Below are 27425 nucleotides of genomic sequence, written 5' to 3'. Positions count from 1 at the left end.
GTGTCTGGAAACTAGAAGTGGCCCAACATGGATCCAGAGGCAAATGTTCTTAAAACTGAGTGTTCCATTGTGCATATGTGCAGATATGCATATGGGGAGTGGAGAATGAGTTTAGTTTGTTACTAAGTTGGAACAGATGTCAGATCTGGGATTGGAGATTTCAGTTTTTCTCCTTGTCTTGTGGAAATAATTCAGTCCTATCGTTTAAACTGGTGAGTTGGAGCTGGTATGCAGCTTATGTCTCAGCTTTGTTATCCTCTGAGCTCTGAAGCTTGTCTGAACTGGAAAGCAAAATACAATTCAAATGTTATGATCCTGAAAAACCAAAATGGAAATCGATGTTGGGAACAAACATTGATACTTCTGTGGACAGGAACCTCGCACCTTACTACTGTTCTTCTAAATGGGTCAGACTGTGTGGGCAGCTTAACATATATCAAAAAGTAGATGAACTGCTTATTCTCTGTGTGATAGAATTGAAAATGAAGGATTTTTTACAACTTAATCCTTCTATTCACCATTTTGAAATATGGCTAAGGAAAATCCTGTGTGAATCAAACAGACAAAACTGGCATACAAGAGTAAAACTAATGAACATACATACTGAAAGGGAACATTTTATTCTCCCCAAGTAATTCATGCCATTTTATGGTTTATTTGAAATGAAGTAGTCAGTCCTGGCGGGATAGTAAGCTACTTGGCACATATGTTTGATTGCATCCATGGAGAAAAGAAACAGCTCTTTCTGAAGAAAAGTCAGTTTGTGAGCATGAGGGAGCTTTTTCAGAGCTGGTCGTGTAGGATGGGACGTCAGAAGCAGGTGGTACTGGCCAACCATACCTGGCATTACAGACAAACAGAATTTTACCCTGGGCTTCAACAGGCATGGAGTTATACCAACACCAAGTGTTTCTGGAAAATGTTAACCATGAAAGAGCCTTCTTTTCTCAAGCCAGGTTGTGTCCTTCTGTAACCAGCTTTTCAAGAGAAGGGAGAAGTTGGCCTGAGGTTAACCACCACATGCCCAGCTGGGAGCAACTCAGAATGGTGTATGTAGAAATGCTTAAAATACAATCCTTAGCCAAAGCTAGTGCTATTTGTCTAATATCCAAACACCCCTAACAATTTCTTTGAAATACAATTAGTCATGTCCAAGTCCTAGCTAATATTATTATTTAACTGTAACATCAAAAAGCCTTACTCATAGGTTAAGATCCTAGGGTGCTAGTGTCAAGCACATACTTCAATCTCCTTGCTGCCCTCAAAAAGTTGAAGTTTTAAAGATATATGTTTGTCTGGCTGTCAGAACAGCCTGTCCTGGCATTGTTCTGCCACTACTGAACTTCATTTGATAAAGAAGCAGCCTGCTTCATTGCCACAGCTTACCTGTCAAAGTGCTTCCTCCACTAACATTTCAATGGGATTGAAAAGTGGGTGTATTAAGAAGCAGAAAGAGGTAATCATAATGGAGTGTCTGTAAGATTTCCTATCTTCATTGGATATATGTCATGTTCTCCAGCTTTTCTTGTTCTTAAGAAACATAGTCAGATCTCACTAGCTCAGCAGAGTCAGGTTAGAGTGCCGCTTACGTGGAATACCCTGTGGGGTTGAAAGCACACACAGCTAGTAGTTTGTTTTAGGGCTTATTATATGGCATGCTGCCTTGGAAGGCAGTGCTGTAATATAATCATCAAGATGCCTTATAAAAACAGATCTGAAGGAGTACAAAGGAAAGCTATTTGCAATGCACAGCAATACATTTTATTGAGCATACACAACCAAGAAAGGTATTTTTCTGTACTTCTGAGCACATCTGGAGACACTGCTACAAGTATACACCCGTGGAAAATTTCTCTTTTCTCAATAAGAAATAAAGACCAAAGACTAACCACATGTGAGCATAAAAATTAATGTGACAGTTTGCATTAAAAGTAAAGGAGGGGAAGGGAGGGAGTGTTAATACCATGTTTGTCTGAGTTTCTTTTCTAAACATTTGATTTTGACCACCTCAAGTCTTCCTCCATGTTTACATAACTACACCCTTTTTGTCACTTCCTATTGTGAAAATTGTACATTTCTGTGAGATGATAAACAGGTGTTACTTTTCATTCTGGCAGCAATGGCATTTAGTGCAGGATAAAATAATCCTGCCATTAAATAAGAAGCTCACAGTAGTGTTGTGAAGCTTAATTTGTTTGGAAAATGCTTTGCAGTATTCAGATAAAAGGCACTCTGGATATTCAAAGTATTATTGCTGCACAGCTGGTGGTCTACATGCTGCAGATGTTTCTTCCATGCTGTTGCATAGTTACTTAAGTGGCTTCTTAGTGCAGATGTTCATGAGTGAGCATGCACAACCTCCTCTGCCAATGATTTTTGACATGGATTTTATTGCTGCTTGACTTTTGATCTTGAAAATAATATTCTTCTACTGGTGAGGTGCTACGTGTGTGTATGACTACATCCTTGTCGGTTCAGCCCCCACTGCAAACAACAGCATCTGCAGATATTTACTGTGGGCCTTTCTCTTTAGCCTCCATTTCCTTCTGTGGCTTTTACTCATTCCCACAGTGTTTGACTCTGGGGATTCTGACTCTTCTGTTAATACTCTATCACCATCACTCTCTTCATGCAGACGTGATGATTCCCTTTGTACTCTTTGCCCAGATGGGATCAAGAACTTAATTGCATCTTGATTCTTTCTTTCCTTCATTGCTGCCACTGTTACATAAATGGATCTCTAAGAATTTCTGGGCTTGCCATTCACAATCTCTCTGAAAAGATTTGAAGATAAGATGAACTTCCAATTTCTTCAGGTTCTGTGCTAGTCTTTCTTACAAGTAGAGAGAATTAAGGTATGACTTCAGCTGACATCCACATGGAATGTGCTGAATATGTGCAAATCTCCACAGCTATACGATTTCATCAACCTATTTGGTGAGAGAACTAATGCTAAAATATACCTTCCTCTTGCTTTGCTGTATTTCCAGCAAATGGCAGGATAACCAGTCCAATACACGGGCAACTGAGTATGCAACATTTTTTGTCTAACCTGAAGTGCAGTGCATTACTGACCCAAGAGTAGAAAAGAACCAAACCTGTGCACACACCCATTGCACACAGAGAAAAAGAGGAACGTACAGGAGAATGGTAGTGGTTCTGATTAACATAGACCTTATTTACAACATTCACATGGAAGACAGAGAATTTGGTATGATATACTGGAGCATTTGTTCTGATAAGTATTAAAAAACTGAGCTTTCTGGGCAGAATATTAAAGAGCCACAATCTTGCAGCTTAGAGGAATCAGTCTTGGCCTTTGTGAGAAGGCAGATGCTTAAAGCTGACTGCATCTAGACAAATAACATCAGAAAGAGAAATCCTACTACTTTCTATAGCATTTTATGCAGAATTCAGCATAAATCAAACAAAAGGCTCAGTCTTTACCTGTAAAAATTAACTCTGAGAGAAAGACAGCTTGAGAAGCCTAGACCCTGGCTACGTTGTGAGGCGAATTGCACCTTAAAGACTTTCTCCTTTCCCTGATCTTTAAATGTGTAACAATTTGTCAGAGCTCATGAAATTTTCTATATGATATCCATGGAGACTATGACTACCTTTAATACACAGAACTGATAGGGCTTATGCAGATATATACCCTCTGACCCTGCTGAATTGTCTCATTTTTTCTCTGGGTTCATCTTGGTAGGCATAGCTTTCATTCTGCCTCCCTAGTATCTCTGAACTATAAAAATTGCTACACATATGTGTAACAGGATTTACTTCACCTAACTTCCCTGCTATTGCTACTCCAAGAGGATAGACTTATGGTATTGCTACTTGTCCAGATTTCCTTATATTTTCATCCTTGACTGCTGGTACTGCAGTTATTACTCTTCTTTTGGTGCACCTATTTCTGATATTGATGTGCCCAGGATCACTGGAAGTGTTGAGGGAGTAGTGAGGGAAGGTGGAAAGAGAAAGGGAAGGAAGGAAGTACTTCTATTGTTCTCCCATTTCTCACTTCATCTCCCCTGTTTCATGACCAATACCTGCTCCCCTCTTCTGATATATTTCTTTACTCATTCTGGTTAGGAATCCCAGCTGAAATCAAGTCATCATATAGGTAACATTTGGATTAACATAATTTTGTTCATTATGATATGATCATTTGTGATTTACTATTGGTTGATAACAAAAGATTCTTTTATACTTTATAAAAATAACACTAAATCACTGGCCCCAGAATGGAGGCTGAAAATCAATGAGGAGGGGCTTTTACTCCTGCCACTTTGACTTGAGTTTGAAACGTTTCACACAGTAGCTCTGCTAGGAGTAAGCTGGGCTTCCTTACTAATGTAATAAAACGCAGACCATCCTAAGGGGATGAGGGAGTTGCATTCCAAAACTTGCACTGCAAGCGACCAAAGTTTAATGGAAAACGTTGAAAAGATTCTATTAAAAAACAATTTTCCTCCTATATATCATAAACTCTATTTTATGCTTTCCCCACTCCCTCCTTTTTTTCCTTACTGGCACAAAAACAGGATCTTTGTTTTGACAGAGCTAATCTGCTCATGCTTTCATATGGGCCCTCAGGCTCCCCACCTGTGGAAAGATCCATGGGAGCAGAAAAACTACTGAGTGAGTTCCACATGCTCACCTCAAAGGGAAGAAATCAGTGGCCTCACAGAGGCATGGACTGTAAACATTGTGATTCCCAAGGACCCTTGGAGAACATGAACACAATCTCCTGCAAAACTGCACAATTTCCAGCAATAGCTTTTCCTTCTTTATTGCCTTCTGGGATTTCTCTCTCCATCTATCAGCTGGGTTTCTTCAGGAGACATGCTGTATGGGCTGCTTTGCTGCAGTTCTGCTGCCTCCCTTTTCACAAAGTCTGAAAGGCACACTTGGGGCTGACAATTTCTACCCGCAAACTTTGCTGGTGAGAATGGATATAGTAGCTTGCTGCCCCTGCCAAGTTTGACAGCAAGCTTCATAACAAACTGGTACAGCTCCGAGATCTCTCCACTGCTTCTGTAGGGAGGCCAGGGAAGATTTTATGGGGTGAAAAGTGATGGAGAGAGAATGAACTGCTTTGCAGCTCCGTCCAGCAACATGTGCAAGGTGGCCAGCATTGAGCACTGATCTGTTCCATAGTCTCTTCCCAGCCAACAAAAAGAGGCAAAACCATATTTAGATGTTTAGTACTTCGTATAAAAGACTAAGACCAGGATTTATCTAAAAGTCTTTGCCATTGGACATGACCCACAGATGAACAGGAAAAACAACCTCTATTATTCTATGATAGGGACAGTTTGCTCATACGGCTGCAATTTCTCATTAAAAAAATTGGCTGATATACATCAGAGCTGCCTTTGTATCTAGCCAAGTAAGTGACCATGCCCAAACCAACTCACTGGAAGGTAAGTTTCAAGAGCAAACCTTGGCTCTATCTGCTCATATCATCTTATACCACTTCACCCAGAATTAGGTCATTCTGGCTTTATAACTTCTATGTGGGCTTTTGTGATTCCTGGGCCAGGCTGGTATGTCTTGGAGTCACTATGTCTAGTACAGGAAATTTTAATTCATAGCATTTAAGTGCAGAAAGCTTGAATTTAATGTTGAGTGGTCTCTTGAACGAGTCTGGATCCTCAAAGCCTTGAAGTAGAGAACTGAAAAAAAAAAAAAAAAAAAAAAGGCTGATGACAGTTCTGAATCTTGGCTCCTGTGTTGTCAGCAGGAAAATCCCCATCTATTTCACTGAAGCCAGCTTTTCATCCCCTGTACACTGTGTTTTCATGCTCTGTATGGTGTTTTGCACTTGGGACTTTGCAGTCAGGAAGGTTAAAGAACTGTGGCAGTATGCAAAGCATACCTTATCCAAAGCTCTCTGCATGTGAAGTAGCACGCTATGTCAAACTGACTACAGAGCAGAAACCAGGTCTCTGCCTCCTGGTTGAATACCTATCACTCTGCTCACCCTTTGCATCTGGTATATTGAATCCTGGATGGGACATGGCAGCACTGCCGCTGTTTTAAGACAGCCGTCCTTGATGGGCCTTAAACATGTTGGGGTGTCAGTCAGGCTTTATGCCTGCCAATGCCCACGTGGTCGTGCGAACATGCAGAGCAAAAGCAGAGGTGCCTGAGGAAATGTAAAGGCAGGAACTAAATATCCATGAGGAAAAAGATCAGCCTTGCTCGAGTTAGGGTAACCCTACCAGGACTGGAGTTTTGCATTCATGGGTTTGAATCCTGTCTCAATCATGCTTTATGATCATATGTCTTTGTATGGGTCTGGGCCAGGACCACACAGGAAGCCATAAAACCCAGAAACAGAGTGGGTTTTTTTTTAATTTTTTAATTCAGGTAAGCTAGCTGCTGTGCCTCTTCATCCAAGTCCTATTTTTAGCTCCTACTTTGATGAAGATCAAAGAGGGAGACCTCAGAGGTGAAATGCACTGTGAGGGTGTGAGTGGCTGGAAGGTGGCATTCTCAGTGAGAGTGTCTTTGCTGAGATGAGAGTTTGTCTCTTGTTTTCTTAAGAGGGCAAGATGAGGGAGAAAGCTGTTTTCTAAATAGCAGGCCTATCAGGTCTTTCCCTTGCTGTCTTTCTTTATCTATCTGGAGCCAGCAACTTTTTAAATGCTCTGCAGCCACCTAGAGGAAAGAAACTGCTTGACTGAAGTTAATTTTATATGGATTAAGACAAGGAGTGGGCTCTGCCGAGTTTAAGAATGTGAGTTTCTAAACTAGCCAGCCTGTTTATTATTATATCACAAGACCTCCTTGGAAATATATACAGTGAATCATCATCAAAAGCTGAAGATAACTTCAGTTTATGTTTATAGTTTAGAAATATTTCCTGCTTCATGCTCTCATTGTGCTTGTTATTGGATATGACATATTTTTATGACAGATAGTGTAGCAGGGCCACAGTACATTTTTTCAGCAGACAGAAGGAGATGATCTGGTTTGAATTTTTATTTTGAATATTTAAAATCTGTATAATTTTATATGTTTATCTAATGACTATGACAATATGCTTTTGGTATATCTACATGGTTTATGTTTCTGTAAGGCCATGACTTCAAAACCTCCCAATATTTCTGAGGTTCTATCTAGGATGTTTATAAGCTCATGCAAAACCTCTGGCTTTTCTCAGATGAGAGCTGTCACACAGAATACACTAATGGGCTCTCTGTCTACCAGAGTGAAAGTTGATGCAGTCATAATAGAACCATTTAGTCCATGCCATGTTCATTTTCATTGTATAAAAGTGAATAACAAAGTTTAACTGTTGATTGAAAGTACTTTAATGTATAAAGTTAGATAATAAAATATGTCTGTCTTTTTGAAATTGAATTAAAATTACTATTTTTTTCCTTTTCTAGATAAGATATGGCAGTTCAGTCTCCACTTGACTAGAGAGCTGAGGGAAGTATTCTTTAAAAATCAAGTCTAGACATGGGAAAAAAAGATAAAATTTTATGTCAGTTACATAATGTAGAAGATCAAAATGATGATGGATTTTCCTTGGTAGCTGTGCGAAGGACACTGAAAATTCCATTATGATGGAGTGTCTCTGTCATAAGGCACATTCACTTTAGCAGTGTAAGTGCTAAGCTAAGCATTGCATGCAGTGAATGGAAATGTAGAATACTAATATGGATATTGAAAAGGTCCACTAACACATTCTCTGTTTCTTTTCTTCCCTTAAGAAAGACGTGATATATGCATATGATGTGATCAGTCGAATAACTTGAATACTGCTCTGTTACATCAGAACAAGATCTTACTGGCTTAAGAAATCCTAAATATTTCGAAATTTAGGAATTTTTCTAGGTTGTGGCATGAGAAGGAGGTGATTCTGCCCCTCCACTCCTATCTTGTGAAACCCCACCTTGAGTGCTGCATTCAGTTTTGGGTCCCCAGCATACAAAGAACATTGACTTTTTTGAGCAAATCCAGAGTAGGGTCACCAAGATTATTAGAGGAACAGAGTACTTCTTGTACGAGGAAAGGCTGAGAAAATTAGGATTGTTCAAGTCTGGAAAAAAGAAGGCTTCAGTGACCTAATTGTGGCTTTCCAGAACCTAAAGGGAACCTACAAGAAGGATGGAGAGGAGTGTTTTACAAGGATTTGGAGTGATAGGTCAAGGGGGAATGGATTCAAACTAAAATAAGGTAGGTTTAGCTTTAATAGTGGGACAAAAATCTGTACTGTGAGGATGATAAGGGACTGGAACATATTGTCCAGAGAAGCTGAGGATGCCCCATCTCTGGCAGTTCTCAAGGCCAGGTTCAATGGGGTTTTGATCAACCTGATCTACTCACAGACATCCCTGCCCATGGCAGGTGGCTAGATGATCTTTCAAGTCCCTTCCAACCCAAGACATTCTATGATAAATGATGGGGTACTGGAAACACATAGTAGGTCAGTTTGGCCAAAGGAAATCAGTGATGAGCACTGTACACCTCAGGTCCCTGGGCCTATGATAGATGGGATTTTTGGTAGAAAATCTTTTAGGAGTTGACTTTCTTTCTGAACATAAAATTCATAGAGCATCTATGGTATGTTTTCCCAAAACTTTGCATAAATGCATAATAAGCATTATCATATAGCTTTAGATATACAGCTGCTGTTCCCTTTGCCAGTTATGTGATGGATGTTTGCAAGTGGGTGACTGTGGATATTAGTTAACTGAAGAAATACATATCTTCAGTAAGCCGGTTCCAGCTTTTGAATCTTCACTGTCAGATTCCAGGTCATACGCCTAAATTTGGTTCTCTTATTGTTGATTCAAATGTTTTATTGCAAGTGACCTCTTTATAAGGGATTTGGATACTCTGCTCCAGTGCAGTGTTATGGCCTGGCATTTTCCAGCTAGATATACAATCCACAGATCATACAACATATAGGCTGCCAAATCCTTTTTGCAGTAATCTCTTCAAAGAAGGTGGAACAAACTTTATTTATACCACTCTAGTATGCAAGTAAAATGAGAATATTTTTGATGGGGATTTTCCATGTTATCTTGGGCAGTTGTTTGAAATGGGTTAAGAATCTTATGCTGTATTTCCTCTTTATTCCAATAATTCCAGTTACAGAGTCATATGTAATGTGCACAGAGGAGTGTTTTTTAATTGTTTCACTTCAAGATATATGCTACATATGAACTCAAACCACTTGGGTTCTCCTGCATACAGATATTTTTTTCAAATGCCAGGACTATGTATTTCAAATGCCATGGCTGCACAAAGAAGGTGAAACTCTGCATGGTGCAGAGAAACAGAAACAGAAGAAGAGGAGGTGAAAACTCTTTTCTACTTTCTGAAAATGTGTGGGAGTACAGGGGGTCAGCTCTTCCACAGCTGTGGGTGGCATTTCCATATTCTGTTGAGAGCTTTTTGTGCAAAAATCCACTTTTTCTAAAGGTGGCAAGTCAGCTGCTCATCTGTACTGTAACCTCCAGCTCTAGGAAATATTCTGAGTCATACCAGATGCTTCTTGGAGTGCAGCATGGGACTACATTGTCTTCCTTAGTCATTGTTCAGCTATTTCCCCATGGGGGGGGGGGGTTTAGCCATATTTTCCATTTTCAGGACCAGAAAGTACAATTAAAGCCACAGATGCCTGTTAGGATCCAAGCACGAGATGCAAAAAACCCACTTGACACATTAATAGGACAATTATAATGAAGAAAGAAGTAGGTAAGGTTACCGTGCCATTTCATTCTTTATTTGGTTCTCCTTCCTTCCTGCCTTTCTTGTGCATTTACCACTGGTACTACATATTGAGAGAGATTATAAATAGGTGTTAGGGTAGTGCTGTCTTGACTACTTCTATTTCATGAGGTTTTAAAAAAATGTTCCAAAATGTTTCATTGTTAATTTTGCCATATTCTTGTGGGTAATGTTGGTTAAGGCAATGAAACACAATTCTGGCACTGAATGCTCTTTATATAAAGGTTAAAAATACATGCAGAACGCTCCTTTTGGCCTTATCCAAAGGCTTTTGGATAATATTTTTAGCAGCACATAGTGTAGGCTTGTGGTGATATTATGCAGCACAACATCGTTTTTTTCAGAGGTCTACATGGACATTTATTTATTCAGCATTTGGAAAATGCCATTTTTGCTTACCTTCTGTGAGGGCAATATGGGTTCTGATTTTTTTTAAAGAAGATGTATACACAAAGAAATCAAAATTGAATTGTTGTCTGTCTTTGCTATGTTGGAAATTCCTAGGAGTAATTACCACCTGCATTGCAAGCATCCTTTTCCCATGCTGACTCTAAGTAACTGCTTTGGAAGGGTTCCTTGGCAAGGCAGGGATGGATATGGGTATCTTGTGGGTTCTGTTGAATTATCTGAGTGCCAAGTCTATATCTGGACCAGGAACGATGATACTCAGAGTTAAATTAGGACTCTTCAATTTGTGTGTAACATGACTGCTATGTCCCAAAAATCTTAGATCACATGCAGCTTCTTCCCTTTGGTGGAATTGTGTATTTTATAATTCTCTCTGCTTAGCTCAGTGTGGCAGTGCGGTCCATGGTTAAATCAAAATTGCACAAGAAACCAGGAATCAGGATGAAATTTCAATGCGTGATTCAAATGCCTACTACTGCAGACTCCTCCTCTGCATTCTGCCAAAAACAGCAGTCATATTCTCAAGCATTATGGCCAATGCTTTCTTTATAGGAATGAGATTTCCCCATGAAGAGGATGTGCCTGCAGTACATTTGCTATGCACAGCTCACTGAAGATGAGCTGTGAGTTCCCTTTCTGCTCCCAAACTCATAGGTATGTTTTGGAGCCTGTTGAGCCATGTGGCAGTTCTTCAGCATGGAGCACTCTCCAGTACTAAGTGCACATAAGCTGCTTGCCAGTTTTTGTGGGCCCTTATTTTCAAACTTACCAGAAAAAAGGGTTGGGGCACTGATGATTTAACTTTGTTATGAATGCCTTTATCAGATCCCAAGTTTAAGGCAATGTTACCAATGTTAAGGTGTGTGGGAAAACCACAGAGGAAGTACAGACATGGTTACCTGGTCTTGGAAGAAATGATCCTTGAAAATGACTATGCTATATGAGACAGTCTGTTCCCCAGACACGTGCTTTGAATGAATACTCAACAGTTGTAAGAGTTTTTGTGTTTTCAGCAGCCTCCAAAATTACTTTCTTTGAGTTATTTGCCGGTTTTGCATTAATATTAGTAAACTCTAGAGAAAGAAAGAATGATCTTAGGCCTTTGATTTCAAGCCTCAAAGCAATAAAAAGTCTTCAGCTCTACATACTATAGTTCCCATTATATATTGGAAAACGGCTCATCTCATCTTCTTACCTTGTGTGTCTTTTCTATCTGGGGCCATAAATAATGGCAAGTCATTGAACTCTGTTGAAAAAACAGCCCAAACAAACTTCCTCATACCAACTCAACTACTGATGGAGACTTTAATTTTTCCTAAAAATTAGGCCAGGCTTGTACCAAAATTTGGCTTACCCAATAAAAAATTATCCTAAGAAATCATGTCTCACGGTTTGGTGGGGCTGGAAGTTAATCTTCCTCTCTAGGCAGATGACTCTTCAGACTTTGAAATTTGCAAGTGTGCATCTTATTCCAAGTGTAGAGGACAAACACCATCACCATCTGATGCTTCTTCTTATACATAAAATGTATGTAGTGATGCACTATCTCTAATTGCTTTTGTAAAACCTTTTGAGATCTACTGCTCGAAAGAGAAAGGTGTTATTGTTTTCCATCTGTGTGGAACAACTCAAAGGTACCAAAATGTTTGAAAAATGCACTGCATCATACACCTGTTGTGAAATGTGGGGGAAAAACGGAGCCCCTCCTAAAGTGGTTGATTTTGGGTTTGGATTCATGTGTATTGCAGAGGAAAATGGACTGCTGATGGTTAGCAAGTGAACATCTGCAATTTCAATCCCGTGTGGCACAGACTAAGGCTGTAGGCTTCGTTGCTGTGATCTTTTCTTTTTCTTTTTTAAAATACTGCGTGTAGCACAGGAATCTGTTCTTTGCCCTTTGTGGGACTTGGAGACTTTCCATGGTTTAATATGAAAAAGGGCTGTTGCTGAAGGAGTGTAGTCATCCAGTTTGCTTTGAAGATGTGGCAGCAGTGTGTGTGTTTGTCTCCTTCAAGGGTGTGTCCCACAGCTGCCGGATGCCTTCACTTTCATGGATTTCCCCTTGCAACAGTTTGTGATTATACACACCCAATTAACGCCATCTCTGACACATACCCTGCAGGCAGCACAGACAGCATCAAAAGGGATCTCAGTGAGGCACTTGGTACCAGCTGAGGACTCGGAGGTTGGCTGTGCTCCCGTGCTTATTTGGAGCAGGGATACCAGATAAAGTGCATGGTCACATCCAAGTGTTTTTCTTCTTCTGAATGTAAATATGTCCTTAAAATAAATGTAATTTTCTTTTGGCCCACAACATCATTGCATCTCTGTATGATTTCACTGAGGGCAGAACTAAGGCTGCCTGAAGTATCTTGTTTGTATTTCCATAGCTAGTAAAATAGCTTCATTTTATAAGTAACTTGTGCCGCAGACTTCTTGTGGGATTATTTCTGTCTGACTGCAATGTTTTGATGTTTAAGTTTCTAATATGTTTTTGCTTCATTTATGCAAGTGCTTTGTTCTTGGTAAAGACTCACAATATCCCACAAGACCCAAAGTCTCCATTTCTGTGCAGTACAGTAAATTGTCAGTAGAGCTTCATTATTGGCATAATTCCAAAGTTTTACTAAAATGTATTTTTTAGTTGTTTGAACAGTCCAGTCAGATTAGAGTACAAATAAGCTGGGTGAACCTGCAGTTAATGTCACCAAATCTCTTTATCAGATTCAAAGGAAGAATGATGAGAAGGCAGAATCTGGGGAAGCAGAGAATATTTTTTGAAATGTATCACTGGAGATGTTAAAAAGATAAAACCTGTGGGCGTACCAAAATTTTTTGCAAGAGGAAAGGATTAGGATAGCACACAGGAATCAGTTTTTCAATTTGCTTAGTAAATCATCCCATAATAGCCCTTTAACACTACTGTAGCAATAATAAATGTGAGAAATGTAATTAAGTGCAAGAAGTAAAAAACTTTTGATAAAAATACAGACCCAAAGTCGAAGCTTTGCCATGGGCCATCTGCAGGTCACCCTCAGCATCAACCCCCAGAGAATGGACATCTTTTACTTCTATGTCCTTGCTCACAACTGCCTTTTCATTAAGAAATAAAAGGAGGTTTTATTTTTATTCACTAGGCTTGGCAGCTGTGTGTATAGGTTTCTTTACTCTCATTTTTGATTTAACATTATTAATTATTTAATTAACTCTAGAAATAATTAGATATTGTAATTCATTAATAAAACTGCTGCATTCTGACAATGACTCCTCAGCTAAGCCTAGGGCTTCACCCCAGCAGCTGTCACCAGGATTGAACACTTAATGAAAATAAAAATTACACGAGCAATTTGGTATGTAATGAATCAGCAGATTCTTTGTGTTGCACATGGCGTGCTACCTTCCTCAGTGGACACCCATGCTGAACACTGTAGCAAATAGTGCTGATCCCAGCCAAAGCTCAGATGTTTCACTCTGGAGCATGCCTGGATGCTCCATGGCCGTTTCAGTGCCAAGGATTAATGGTTGGTGTTGCTCACAACAACACACAAAGAGAGAGTGCTAAGCTCTGCACTCTCAAAGAGCATGGCTGCCCTCCTGCAGACTGGGAACAGTCCTAATCCCTCAGACTATGCCTAGGCCTTGCCAGGGTCTGTGCTAGCCTTGCCATGAACATATTAACTATTACGAAGCTTGGGTGATTGATAGTGAGCCTGGATTTTTCCTGATCTTGCATCTTTTTCTGATGCAAGCCCCTGAGGTAGCTGTAGGTTCATTGACTCAGTGCAAGGGGTGACATCTTTCTCTGAGTAATGGTAAAAAAAAAAAAAAGAAGTATGCTCTGAAAAGCAGAGCAACTACCTAAGATTCAGAGTTTTATAAGTTCTTAGTCAAGGAAGTTGGTGAACATATAGCCAAGCCGATACTGGCAAGCATCTGTAAACACCATGGGCATCAATAATAACTAAATCTGAGTGGAGAGCAGTGAAATGTGTATCATAAAGGGGGATGGCACAGAAACAAAACCAAGATAAAATGGTACCTTGATAATCAACTATTTATGGAGATTATATACTTTATATATATTATATATATTATATACAGACTTTCTTTGTGATAATGATTTCTTTCAGTAGCGAGCATCTACTTCACTGTAAAAATGAGACATACACATCTTAAATTGCATGGGGGTATATGGAGCAGTGCCTGCTGCAGAGATACCAGGAAGAAATCACAAAGACATGTTGTGGCCAGAGGAAACAGTGTGAAGTTATTTAGTGTGTCACGTAAAAAGGTGACCCTTTGTGCTTATACAAGGTCTTTTATCAGCTGACAGTATCAAACCACCCCAAGGATGTTGTGCTAATCTATTCCTTGCCTATCAGCTGTGATATGCATACAGAAACATCTGTTACTGGAAAAGATGTAAAGGAACCTACCACAGGATTTAAGTGAAATAAAATTACATTGTTGCTAGAAAGTAGAGTTACTGCAAGTGAAAACAACTGGTATGTAAATTCAAGCATGTCATATATTTGATCCAAAGCAGTTCTGTTTATTCATAGCACATATATATCAGTGAATCAAGGACAGGTAACCTTTTTACATTAGTACTTGTGTTACTAATTTGTCACAGTGATTTTTTAGGTAATTTCATATTGTGGGTCCATTGAGAGTAAATTTATTAAACCTCATGAAAATGTCAAGAGCTGTGAGGTCACTGAAGCAGCCGGTGACTTTGGCATGCTGAAATACTCCTCTTTAAGGGGCACTGTTGGACTTACAGAAACAGGCTTGTCTGTGTTAAAGGGATCACTAATCCTTTCTCCTAGCTTTGAATAAAGGGTTCTCAATTACTCTTGAGCAATGTATGGGCATTAGGACTCCTGATTATTTTGGCTGAGGTTTTTTGCACTGTTTCCAAACTATTACCTCTTCTGCTATGGAAAGAGTTTCTGGGAAACTAAGCCTTTATCCATCGTTTTCCTATAGACAATTCATATTATGGTCCACAGGAAGACCGACTAACATGAAGACCACATTTTTCATTTCAGCCTTTCATCTCTTGCTTTGGATTTGTGCCTTTGTCCTCTCAGAAATGGGAAAGTCCTGAACGTGCATGGAGCAGAGGGCCTTGACCATTGACACCCAAGTTTCATGCACAGAGCATCTTCAGTGGAAAGCAGAGGAACTGAGGGCGTGATTTTCAGAGTATGCCTTCCCTGCATTTTAATGATTGTGCTGAGAGCAGTAGATGCTCATCATTTCTGAAATCACATTGCTGCACATGCAGAAATGTCTGAGCATTTTGCATATGGAGAAACCACCAACTGCAAATCTCTTGGCTCTTGCCAGTTACATTTTAGGTCTATGCCAAACAGGCACATGTTCTGAATGATCTAACTTGAAATATAGTGGTGACATCCACAGTAACAGTTTCACATAGGGCCCTGTTAGCAGCTTTGCTCCCTGTCATTGGGGTACTTCCACATAAGAATGCAATGGAAGAAGAGACTGGGTGGTATGAACTGTACTTGAGGGATTTCCTAGCATGAAACTGCTCAGTTATGCTGCATCAGCCCTGTCCCTTTGGAGTATCTTAAAGTCTGGCAGTAGTGATGCTGCAGAGAAAACAGGCACATAGGTATTTTCATGACTTCAAAGCAGGAACAGTCTGGAGGTAGCCTGGAAAGAAGGCATCATCTCTTGCATGGGGAGACGTGCTCATTGCCTACAGAGTTCATGCACTTAACACTACGGCTATGATTGTTGGTAAAATTATTAAATTATTACTTTCTAGGAATAAAAAGTTTTTATCTTCTGTTGACACAAAATCATTGCAAAAATGGAGTTTGCCTTCCCCCATTGTGGTCTCAGTCCTCTCTACCTGACATTTCTTGGGTCTTCTCAACTCCATGTTTCTGTGTGATTCCATGGTGCTCTGTTGGCTTCCCTGCATTAAAGTAGTACACCAAAAAAGAGATGAGCCCTTGGGATGTAACTGCAGGGATGCCTTTAACTTTCTTGCCATTTAGCTCAAGTTGCTGTGGTGTTGAATGCCATGTGACTGGAAAGTAAACAACTCCAAACCTCAGTCTGATATCTGCCAAAGCATTCTTTTCTTATTTGTTTTGGGGCTTTGTTCTGCAGGTCCTGTGTGACAGACATGTGTGAGTGTCCGATCCATAAAAACTGCTACTGTGAGTCATTTCTGGCGTACGCCCGAGCCTGTCAGAGGGAAGGGCTGAAAGTCCAGTGGGTGCCAGAGCACAGCTGTGCAGGTAAGCATTTTGGGACTGCTTCTTTGTAAGCCTTTGCATAGGCTAATATGCTATGATCATGCTATCCTTTTACTGGTGGAGTAGGATCAAAAAGGATGCTGGGATTTTACCAGCCTCAAAGTTTTTGGAAGCTTTTCTTTCATGATATGGAAAAAGTTTAAAGTCCTTTGACCTGTCAAAATGTAATTATATTTCTGGGAACAACATGAACATTTAACTGCAACAGGTTCAACAAGAAAAGAGGATTTTTTAGTGGAAATTTATTTAGTGGAAGTATTGATGTGCAAACCTGCATTAATTATTGCATTTGGTCCATACTTGCTGTGTGGTTTGGACTGCATTAATTGCAAATAGTTGTGAGTAATTGCTTCCATGAGAAGCAGTGGCCTGTGGCTATGGGCACTTGAACTAAAATGCTATATTGCAGATGAGTATTTCCCTTGATGATGGTCTCATTAATTTAGGACACTCTGTAATGGCGTTGGTTTGCCTGGAATCATATTCAGATTTATGTAAAGCAATTAACAGTAGTTGAATAAAAACAAACAGTGAGAGGAGGATACTCAGTGCTGGTCTAAGAGCTAGTACTCAGTGGTCCATTTTGGTGATTGTGTGTGGTTCGGGGTCTACTCTCTCTGCTTCAATTTCCTTTTCTGTTGAACGCATTTTAGCAGGGATGGGTGAGTGACAGGGCAAATTACGTTTGATTGACTGTTCCCAAAAGATTCAATTTTTTTCTTGCAAAGCAACAGGACAATCCAAACAGGGTATTACTAAGTGAAAACCCTATTCAAGGATGTGGTCTTAGACAGCACTAGTAATGAATATAATTTTAATCTGTTGATCTGGTAGCAGATCTGTGCAGAATCTGAAGCAAGCATTGTGATATTTTTTTTTCCCCAAAGCACTTCAGACTGAGACCTCACTATGGCAGATGCTGTATAAATAATAAAAACTCCTTGCTAGCAGCCCCTGCCTTAAGGAGTTTATACAAGTGTTGACATATCACGACTTAACTAATTGAGGCTTCATTTCACAATTTTTGTCTGGCATCTTATCAAAGAGAAGAAAATTTTCTGAGGCCAGAACAGTCCTTGAGAGAACATTATGAAGGAATTTGAACACACAGCCTCCATTGGAGCTAATGAAAGAAGTTTTTAAATCAACATGAATTTTTTAATCTTTTCTAGAGGGAAAGGGGAAATCTTGTTAAGCAGAAAATGTAGATAAGCTGTATAAGCCTAAATGCCCTCTAAACACTTATTTAAGTATCCAATGACAGATAAGCAGTACCATCTTCTAAGTAAATAATAGAGTAAGCATTAAATTAAAGTGCATCCAGTGCTTTCCATATGGCACCAGTGGCCAGCATCAAGATTTTAATGTTAAACTGACTTTTTTTCTCTCCAAAACAAGTAGTTGCAATTATTGTGTCTCAATTACAGATAAAAGTTCATAGGTGGGGAACAACAATTCTGTAATAAAACTTTAGCATTCTATGACTTTCATTTCCTGTTTGACATTTCATAGCTGGCGGGATACTTACAAGAGTTGTGTTCTGATGAAAATGTAGAATAATTATTAGTAAAGTCAGGTTTTAATTATACTTTTGTGTGTTTTAAAACCAGATCTTGTGTGGTTGCCAGTTGCTCTACCCTAACTTCCATAAGCTAAGCTCATTTTTACAGTCTTCAGGAAACTTTAGTTGTCTGGAGGGCCAGTCAAACAGGATGCTCAGGAGGCTGAATTGCATGTTCTGTTCCCTACATGCTCTTCTCTCTCCCCCAGTGCAATTCCTCTACATTATTCTCCAGAACACTGCTGCTTGAGGTTTGCTGTCCTATGAGGTTGTCTCATTAAAGGGAATGTCAGCTGTCATTTAACTGGAGGAGTGAAAAGTGGAAGGAGTGGAAGATAATGAGTAAGGAAAATGGTTAAGGTAGGGAAAGGTTGGTGAGATCCACATGGGAACTGAGAAGGTTAGGAAAAGGATATGGGTTGCCATGGAAAGTAGTGGGGCGTTGGACCTGTTAGGATGGCATAGAAAAAATAAGGTTTTTGAAGGAGAAATTAAAAAATCAGGAGAGCCAGCATGAGGAAAGAAGAAAAAAGAAAAAATGATACATTGAAGAAGGAAAATAGATGATAGAAATGGAAGGAAGAGGTTTGAAAAGAAAAGGAGAAATTTAAAAAAAAGGTATTTTTTTAACCCAAGAAAACAAGAAGTTTATAAAGTACAATTAGGTAAACTGAAGTGGTGAAATGCCTTGGGATATAGTAATTTAATACTGAATTTCTCAGGATACCAAGAGAAAGAAGACTCAAGGATGGTAGAAGGCAATAACTTCCTGCCTTCCTATAGTCATGGGCATGACTACACATGCAAGAAAACAATGAGATAAGGGCTATAATATACTGCAAAATACACTGATGTGTTGACATGCTACAACAGTTTAATAAAATCTGAACAATTTTTTCTTTTCCTCTGTGATCAGTTGAAGTGGAGGGAGATGAGTGTATATCTGATTCTGACTCTTCTCCTTTGGATTCCTTCTCTGCTGGAGAATTTTCTGCTCATCACTCTTTTCCCTTGCTATATGTTACTTTCTTTTAACTGCTTTATTCCCTGTGTAAATTTATCAGGAGGGCTATTCTGGCTCTTCTGTAGATACTTACTGAAAACTGAACGTTGAAAATATTAACAGGAGTGTATCATGGGAAGCTCAGTGCCCAAATTCATCACCTTTACCTCTGTTAGAAGGAGATGTTGTGATTTGCAAGCACTATGAGTGAAATGTCATTTGGAAGTCTTACAGAAGACCTCCAAACTGTGTAAGACTGGCAGAAGAAGCAGGAAGATTCAGATGCTCAAATATTAGTTCAGAATTTTCTGTGAAATCAGATTTACCAGATACCATCAACCAAAGGAATACATCAGCAGTTTTGCTAAGTATTTTGGCTTTTGTGTTGGGGAGTAGAAGTTCCTCCTAAATAATTACGGCCCTGTCTACAAAGATAGGCTCAGAAGCTTCCTCTGTGAAACTGCCAAAGTGGCTGGGCTAAACCAGGTCTAGTCTGCAAAATGTAGCCTTATTAGGCGAGGTTTTTTAGCTCAAACACAGTGCTGTATTTATGTGACTATATGGCTTCTGGTCTGGAGCTGGCTGTTATCCTGCCAGCTCAGAAAGTGGTCTGAGGAAGCTCACATCTCTCATGCCAAACACATGTTCTAGAAGAAGAGTGGAAAAATCCTGTTGGGACTGGTAATGTTTCAAAATACAGTATTATTAGTAGCTTTTGTACATTGGAGTTGGTGGTTTTTTTTGTTGTTGTTGGTTTTTTTTTTTTTTTTTTGCTAGTGTACTAAGGAAGTTATTAGTAACAGAGCTCCTTTCTTTGAGAGAGGAATCTTTCTTAAAAGACGGGTGCAAAGACACCACTTCTGTTTTCCATGTTTACATGGTAGTGAATCACTTCAGCAGTTCCTGGGAAGCCTTCTGCAGAATGTCTTTATTTTTATATTTTAAACTGTTGAAGAAGTGGAATGTTCTGGATCAATCACACCACATGTTAACAGCTGAATCACTCAACAATAAAAGCCATCCAGGGAACTTAAACAGCAGCCATTGTAATTTTCTGATTTTTCCCTTGACAGCATGTTAATAATGCCATTATAGGCTGCCTACAGCAGAAAATAGTCATCATATCTTCTACATGGCATCGTCTGAAGGATAAGGAGGTGTTTTGACATCCCACATCCATGTGTGGTAAAGCAGAATGGGGAGTACTGACAGATGCCATGGCTGCTGAGGGCAGGGTGTAATACATTCTCCTTTGCTCTGGGGCAGAGGTGAGGAGGTGGAAAGGAGCCCTTAGCCAACTTTCCTTAAACTTACCAGCTGGGGAACCAAACAGAACTCAGGTGGAAGGAGCAGGCCAGTTATTACTGCACTAAAGGTTTGTGGGATGAAACCTGTGCAGCCTTAAAAACTGAAGCTCGTATTCCTTTCTATACAGAAATCACGTGTGCTGAAGTCTAATATTTGTTTTTGGCTGGTCAATTAGAGATCCTACAAAGGGATGCTCATTTTCAGAGAGGAAGCATAAAAACTTCTAATAAACAGTTCCTGTAAGATAATTCACATTGTATATGGACAATCACTAACCATCCTTGAACATTTTGGTCTACTTTTCTAGTCAGTTAATACGTTGTTTGCAAAGCTCCGGGGAGAGCTACACATTTTTGTTTCCCCTCTTACAGAGATTCAATCTCTATTCCTAGCACACTATGTAAGTGTAGAATTTCCTGGGAATCTGACATTTTATTCTATGCTTAGTATTCTTGCATGCTTTTCCCACCTTCTAAATTTCCTGTTTAATTTAATTTTATTTTTTTTTTAGTTTTTCCTTTTGTTTGTTCCTTCTTAAGTATGCATGGAAGTTATCATGCAGAGCAAGACAGAAATGTAAAGTTGGAAAAATATTCTCAAAATATCTATGCTCACAAACTGAATAAGCCTATCTTGAACATAGCTGACAGAGAGATATTTGTTTCTAGACTATTCTAAAACAATGTTCAATTAAAGATGTCTCACAGAGTTTCTAGATAAGTTGCTCTTGGTGCTTCCTTATGCTTAAAGATTAAAAATTGGGTTTTTTTCTCCCCTGATATCTAACATCCATCTGATATTCAGCATTTGATTCTCTGTAACACCTGGGTAATTTTCCTCTGTACTATAATTTTTTTTACAATTTTATATTTATTAATATCTGTGTCCTAAGAATTGTATGTGCATAAATTCATAAAATGTGGAAGAAGTAAAACTTGAAAGAAGCTGATTCTATTTTGAAGATCCTTTAGTGGTGAAAAGGAACTCCTTAAATTTATGATGTCCTAGCAATAAGACTTCCATCCTCTTTGATACCCTCATATATAATTAATCAATTTATTTCTGTTTTCTCTTTATGAATAATAGCCGTACTGTAATGACACAGTAAGCCAATTCTCACAACAAAACAGTGTTTTCTGTCCATAACAAAATTGTCCCTTAAAAAATCTTGACCTTCAGTATCTCTCAAAGTTGAAGAAACCTTCCTAATACAATCACCTCTCTGAAAATAGCATGAGGCAATTCTGAATGCTTGAGAGTCCCTTACTGTCTATGAATTATTTTATCAGTCCTTGTTTTTGCCATCAGCACAGCTGTTAAAAAGAATAACAGACTTTTATTTGCCATTGAACTGTGCATTATTCTCCATACTAGAAAGGCAGGATATAAAATGTTGAGAGTTTCAATATTGATCTGAAGGGGTTATAGTGCTTTTAGCTGAGTCATCAGTGATCTTTTATGTTGAAAATGCATTGAACTGTCGGCTACATAAATTAATGAATAGATACTGGAATCATTAAATACAAGAATAGATACTAGAATCATTAAATACAAGAATCCTCACTGTCAGTGGTCCCTTGGTAAAACAGGACAAAGCATGGATACAATTGATCTTTAGTGTTTGTTTGTTTGTTTGTTTGTTTGTTTTAGAAATGGTATTCTGGATTAATAACATTGATTTAGTTTGCTGCAATATGAAATTTAGAAAGTATAATCTTAGGATCAGAAATTCTAATGGGGTGAATGACTCTCTGCTTCTTTCTGTAGGAGTGGAACTGATAATAACTGTCTGTCCTTACAAATGTTTCAGAAATCTTTGAAAAAAGGCATTGTAATAACAGTGTTAATCCTTTAATATAAAGCGTAGATCTGCATATAGATAGAAACCTTGCCAAAGCTATATATACCATTAGCGGTGTTAAAATTCTCAAAAAGTTCAATACTGCTGTGGACTTGATAGCTTTTGATAAGGAATTTTGCTACTTTCAAATGTATTATGTAATATAGTGGAATTGTTTTACCACTGATTTTTTCCTCTAGATAATCATCATGCCAAAATGTGCTTTTTGATATTTGCAGTAGAAATTAAGCAAACAGATAAGTAAATTTTCTTGTGGGACTCTGTGTAATAAGCATATTTTGTTCCTTTTAACTCCTTTCAGCAACCCAGTGTAAACACGGTGCAGTTTATGATACCTGTGGTCCGGGATGTGTCAAAACATGTGACAACTGGAATGAAATTGGACCATGCAACAAGCCCTGTGTTGCAGGGTGCCACTGCCCGGCAAATTTAGTTCTTCACAGAGGAAGATGCATCAAGCCAGTCCTGTGCCCACAGCGGTGACATTCATTCTTTTTCAGTGGACACTAATGCAGGTGGTCACTGACCCCTCTGATGCTCACAGCCAGTGAAGGACTCCAGCTGTTTGTGTGCAGTTTCTGCAATGTACACATCTGCTCACAGGGTGTAAATATGCTCCTCTGTGTGTATTTGTGTGTCTCTAAGTACACACACGTGGCACCTAGAAAGATATATAAATGTATACTGTGTGTATTTGGACACAAGTGTCCATACACAAGTGCCCTGAACGTAAGTACAACCCATATATTTATATATATGTCCACACACAAATATACATAATTTCTATATGCCATAGAAGGATGAATTATTATATGTATATTTTTTGCTATAAAGTTTATGTATTATTATTTCTAGGACCCTGATCTGTAAGTCATTGTATAAATAAACCAGGTGTTTTTAATATAATATTGTGGCATGAAAAGATTGGATGACTTTGCCGTTGCATAAGTTTGTCGTTACCAAGGAAACTTTTTTAGGACCATAGCACTGCCAGGCTGGATTAGTTTCAACACAGAACCTGGATTTACAGTTGTACAGGAAACACATTTCTCTGGAGATGGAGGATTTATCTAGGAATATTTCATGCGTACCTTAGAGCTGCATAGTGATTGGTGACAGTGCTTAATCAGGCAGAGAAAGCTGGGGATTGGCTTTTATGCTTTACTGAAATAACTGTGCAAAATTATTTCCAAAGCTGTTTGGACAATGGCCAGGATAGAGATATTTCTTTCTGGAATGGCACCAAAGAGTCGGGGCCAGATTTTCATAAGTGTTAGGCACCCAACAGCTCACTTTGAAAATCTTACCACTTCCCATTTCATATCCTAATGCCTCATCTCTGTTGTTGTGTTTGGCAGTAGCCATGAATACACAATGAGGAGCTTGAAGAAAATATTCATGTACATATTAGCCCCTTAAACATGTTTGAAACGCCTAGGTTTGTTTCATGTCTCCCCCAAATATTATGCAGAAAGCAAATCCCACACTGAAATGTTTGATTTCAGTGTGCCTTAAAACATAAAATAATGCCAGGCTTAGTAACTCATTTGATTTATCAACATGGTTTAGAAGAAAGACAAATTCACTCTACCAAAAACCAGTAGAGAATGTCAAATGCTAATTGGAGAACTGCAATTTATTTCCTTAGTGGTCTTTTGGTCTTTTGGTTACGAACATGTGGGCTCTGTGAAGTTTGCATGACTTTTGAAGTCTCCCAGGGGAGAAGCAATAATACGGGATTTCATTAGAAACAGTTAAAAAAGCCATACAACTTTCTCAAGCCTGAAGGGACAGAGGGCTATTTTACTTCACTGCAAAGCCTCTTGTTGAGCCTGATGGAATGGTCTCTGGAGATGATAGAAATCTTTGTGCATCTGATTTAGGTTTATAATGAAGTAATATCCTCCCACACAGCTACTTCCATCATACCTTGCATTGAAATTGCACATTGTAATGCTTTGAACAACTTTCCCCTTTAATTCTTTTCTATTGAGGAAGTTAAACGGGGCCTGAGTTTACAGTAAGTGAGTGGGTAAACACACTTGGTTTATACAAGCTGTCTGTGATCCCACCCTGGAGGAAGATGCTGAGTGAACCTGGTTTACTTAGGCACCACTCTATCCAACAGAGTGTATCTATGCTGTACCACCACAGTGTTAAAGAGAGCTGGGCACATAATGCCAAGAGTGTTCCATGGATGTTCATCCAAATCTTAAATAAATTCAGCTTGATCTTTTTATGTCCTTTTTGTGTTTGTTTTCTTGGAACAATCAAATAATTCAGTTTTACTGGCAGAGAGGGTTTTGAAGACTCATACACAAGTGCGATGGGAAGCAGAATTGAAAATGTGCAGATCCCGTAAGTGAAAGAAACTAGAAGAGTTTTATGTGGCTCATGTACTAACTGAATGGCAAAGTTGAAATTCAGAACAACTGCAGTGGGCTGAAGGAATATAAAATAGCAGTCATTAAAATAATTTAAACTGTCAGTTAGACCAAAGAGCTTTTCAGCCTGTGAGCTTTCAATGCTGCAATATGGGGTCTAAACCATTAAAAAGAATATTTGCCTACCTTTAGTTTAGGCCAGATTTTAATTACTTACTGGCCAATGTTTCCAAAATAAAAATACAGGCAGTATGAATTGCATACATGAGTATATACATTTGTCTTTCTCTTTTCTCCTGACTTAAAAAGGTGATTGAAAGTTGAAGGGAGAGCCCTCCAGCTCTCTCAGTCCACTGATCACATTCAAGGAATGCTTAATTGATTCTAGGTGAAGAGGTGACTCAGTCTGTCTGTAGGATGAACTCTGTATTCAGATCTTAAAATGGTTCAGTTTGAAACCTGACCCAGGTCATCTCAAAATGACGACTCATTCCTTGGTTTAAGTTTTTCATATCTACCTAATTAGGACTAGACCCATGCTTTTAAGTTTATTGATGTAGACTGGGGAAGAGAGGAAGATGGTTTTACCTCTAAGCCAAATGGTTGTGCCCTTGTGGTCCTGTAGAGCTTTTTTCTCCAAAATCCACAGTTTTCAAGGCAAGAGTAAGTGCTATAATCTATCTGCTCAGTTCACATGTACCATCTAAGAAAAGGTTGTTCTGCTTTTCTAGAAATTTCCCCCAAACTCCCACTTGGCAGAAGTTTTACATTTGTATCGGTGGTTACCCTTTGCCTAACTGAACTATTGAGACCATATCAGGCACAGGTGGGCCTGTTGTACTCCACTCTTCTCTTTGTCTCTCTCCTTCAAGGCCATTCAAAAGTTGAAAGTCTAGCCCAATACCATAAATACCATTATTGCCACAGGTCTCATGGAGTTTGGTTTGAAGACCATCCTGCTGTCTTTCCTCATGAAATATTGCTGCTAGGATGCTAGATCTGGAAGTTTCCTATGTATGACTGAGGATTTATTGTTTTATGAAATTCACTGGTAACCCAATTTTTATATGCTAAATGTGTTTAATGTGGCATAATGTTTTAAATAATAACATTGATAATTCATGTAGCATATGATATATTCACAATACAAAACTGATGGTTGTATAAATTTTGATCTTGATAATGCTTATGTTAATCTGTGCATATAACTGTGCCAGTTTGTCAGGTGAAATATACTTGAAGAGGCAGAGGTTCCAATGAAAGAATGTTCCAAAAGGGAAGTCCTTTTGGGAGAGAAACACCCCTGTTGTTCGATGGAGAGAGTCAAGTAGAGACCTGGATCAATAGTTTCACAATTAATCTGCTGTGTGTTCTCTGGCAAGTCATTTAATAGTCTAACTTCCTTTGGGAAACAAGGCTCTGGATTTATGCATCTTTTTAAAATTTATGGATGGAAAATGTTCTACAATGCCATACCAAGGTAATGACAGCTGATATTTTACCAATCTACTCAGGTCTACTTTGCATCAAGTTGTCCCACCTCTCCCAAATCATCATCACTTGGAAATCAGCTTTTAGTTGATATATGTGGAGGTCAAATGTATTTACTTTCTCCTCATGTATTTGTGTTTTTAAATTGTGTCTATTTTTGTATTTTGAGTTTTATTAACCATTGAGACAAGCCATAGAAATTTGAGTTGTATCCCAAGAGTCCCACATCTTCCAAGAACACTTTTCTTCTGTAGAGTAAGGATGGTTGCACTTGAACAAAAAACAAACAAACAAACAACAAAAAAAAAAACCACCCAAAGAAAAACCTACCAAAAACCAATCAAAAAAAAAAAAAAAAAAAAAGAAAATATTCTTAATGTCTGATCCAAATTGGAACCTATCCCTGTATCACATAAGTAGTTTTCAGCAGATAACCTAAAAGAAGTAAGTTCTCATATTTTCTGCTTTTTTTGAACATGGGACTGAAATACAGTTTGACACTGCCTGGTGTCTCACTGACAGAATCTGACAGTTGCAATGGCTGGACTGGTCTTGAACAACTGTGCAGGGGTACGGTGGTTTGATTTTTCTTGCCTTCATCAAAAGTGGACAAGGTGATATCAGAGCTAACAGATAAGATAATAACAACCCATGCATCTTCAGCTGAACAGACTGGAAAGTGAGTCAGTCAACAGCATTTAGCACTGAAGTGGTAAGGTGTTCAACTATTTCAGGGACAGCCCAGCTAAAGGATATTATTATGCCAAGGTCTCAGTATTTGACAAACAGGAACTTTATGTTACATAAGAATGATCAAATGCTTGTTCTTCTGTCCTAGATTTTACAGTTTTTAGAAAGCCCTGTGGCAAGAGAGGTGTTTCTGTTCACTTACAGAACCATTTCCAGTCCACAACTGCAAATGTTTCAGGACACCGGCTTACCGTGCTCCCGTAGCAGTATTCGTTTTCTCTGTGTTAAAAAGTTGTTGCACAGATCGATATTTCTAAGCAAAACAACTGTGACACCTCAGCATCAGAATTTCTAACAATGAAATAAGGTTCTCCTCCTGTGGACATAAGGTAGCTCTTGATCCCTCACATGCCCATGGCAAAAAAATCACCTCACCAACCACTCAAAACCCCAATCCAATGGCAGTCTAGTCATGTATTGAGATCTGATTGGAATAGATACATTGTTAGTTGTAGAAATTCATAATTAAAATAAGATTATGAGTCTATTCCTACTTTTCTCACAACTGTTACATCACCTTTCGAGAAGTCACCTAAGTTAAGGAAAGGGATTTTGTTTCCGGGGTTGGAAATTTCCTAGCACAACAAACCTGACTTGGTTTCCTCCA

At 38.8% G+C, this 27425-nt stretch overlaps 1 protein-coding gene across 3 annotated transcripts in view; it reads left to right on the top strand.

Annotated features, from left to right (window-relative positions):
- BMPER (BMP binding endothelial regulator) overlaps nucleotides 1–24412 on the top strand; it is a 147960-nt gene extending 123548 nt beyond the window's left edge. For all 3 annotated transcript variants that reach the window (XM_066192400.1, XM_066192396.1, XM_066192401.1), the window contains 2 exons: nucleotides 16312–16442; nucleotides 22495–24412. In XM_066192400.1, the coding sequence (XP_066048497.1) occupies nucleotides 16312–16442; nucleotides 22495–22676 (313 nt within the window). In that variant the 3' untranslated portion in view covers nucleotides 22677–24412. The remainder of the gene's footprint in view (nucleotides 1–16311; nucleotides 16443–22494) is intronic.
- Nucleotides 24413–27425: the final 3013 nt, after the last annotated feature.

The sequence above is a fragment of the Chamaea fasciata genome, unplaced genomic scaffold (assembly GCF_029207755.1).
Source record: "Chamaea fasciata isolate MVZ Bird 193981 ecotype frontalis unplaced genomic scaffold, bChaFas1.0.hap1 SCAF_1, whole genome shotgun sequence".
In the NCBI taxonomy this organism is placed as follows: domain Eukaryota; kingdom Metazoa; phylum Chordata; class Aves; order Passeriformes; family Sylviidae; genus Chamaea; species Chamaea fasciata.
This window is presented reverse-complemented; position numbering and strand designations above follow the sequence as displayed.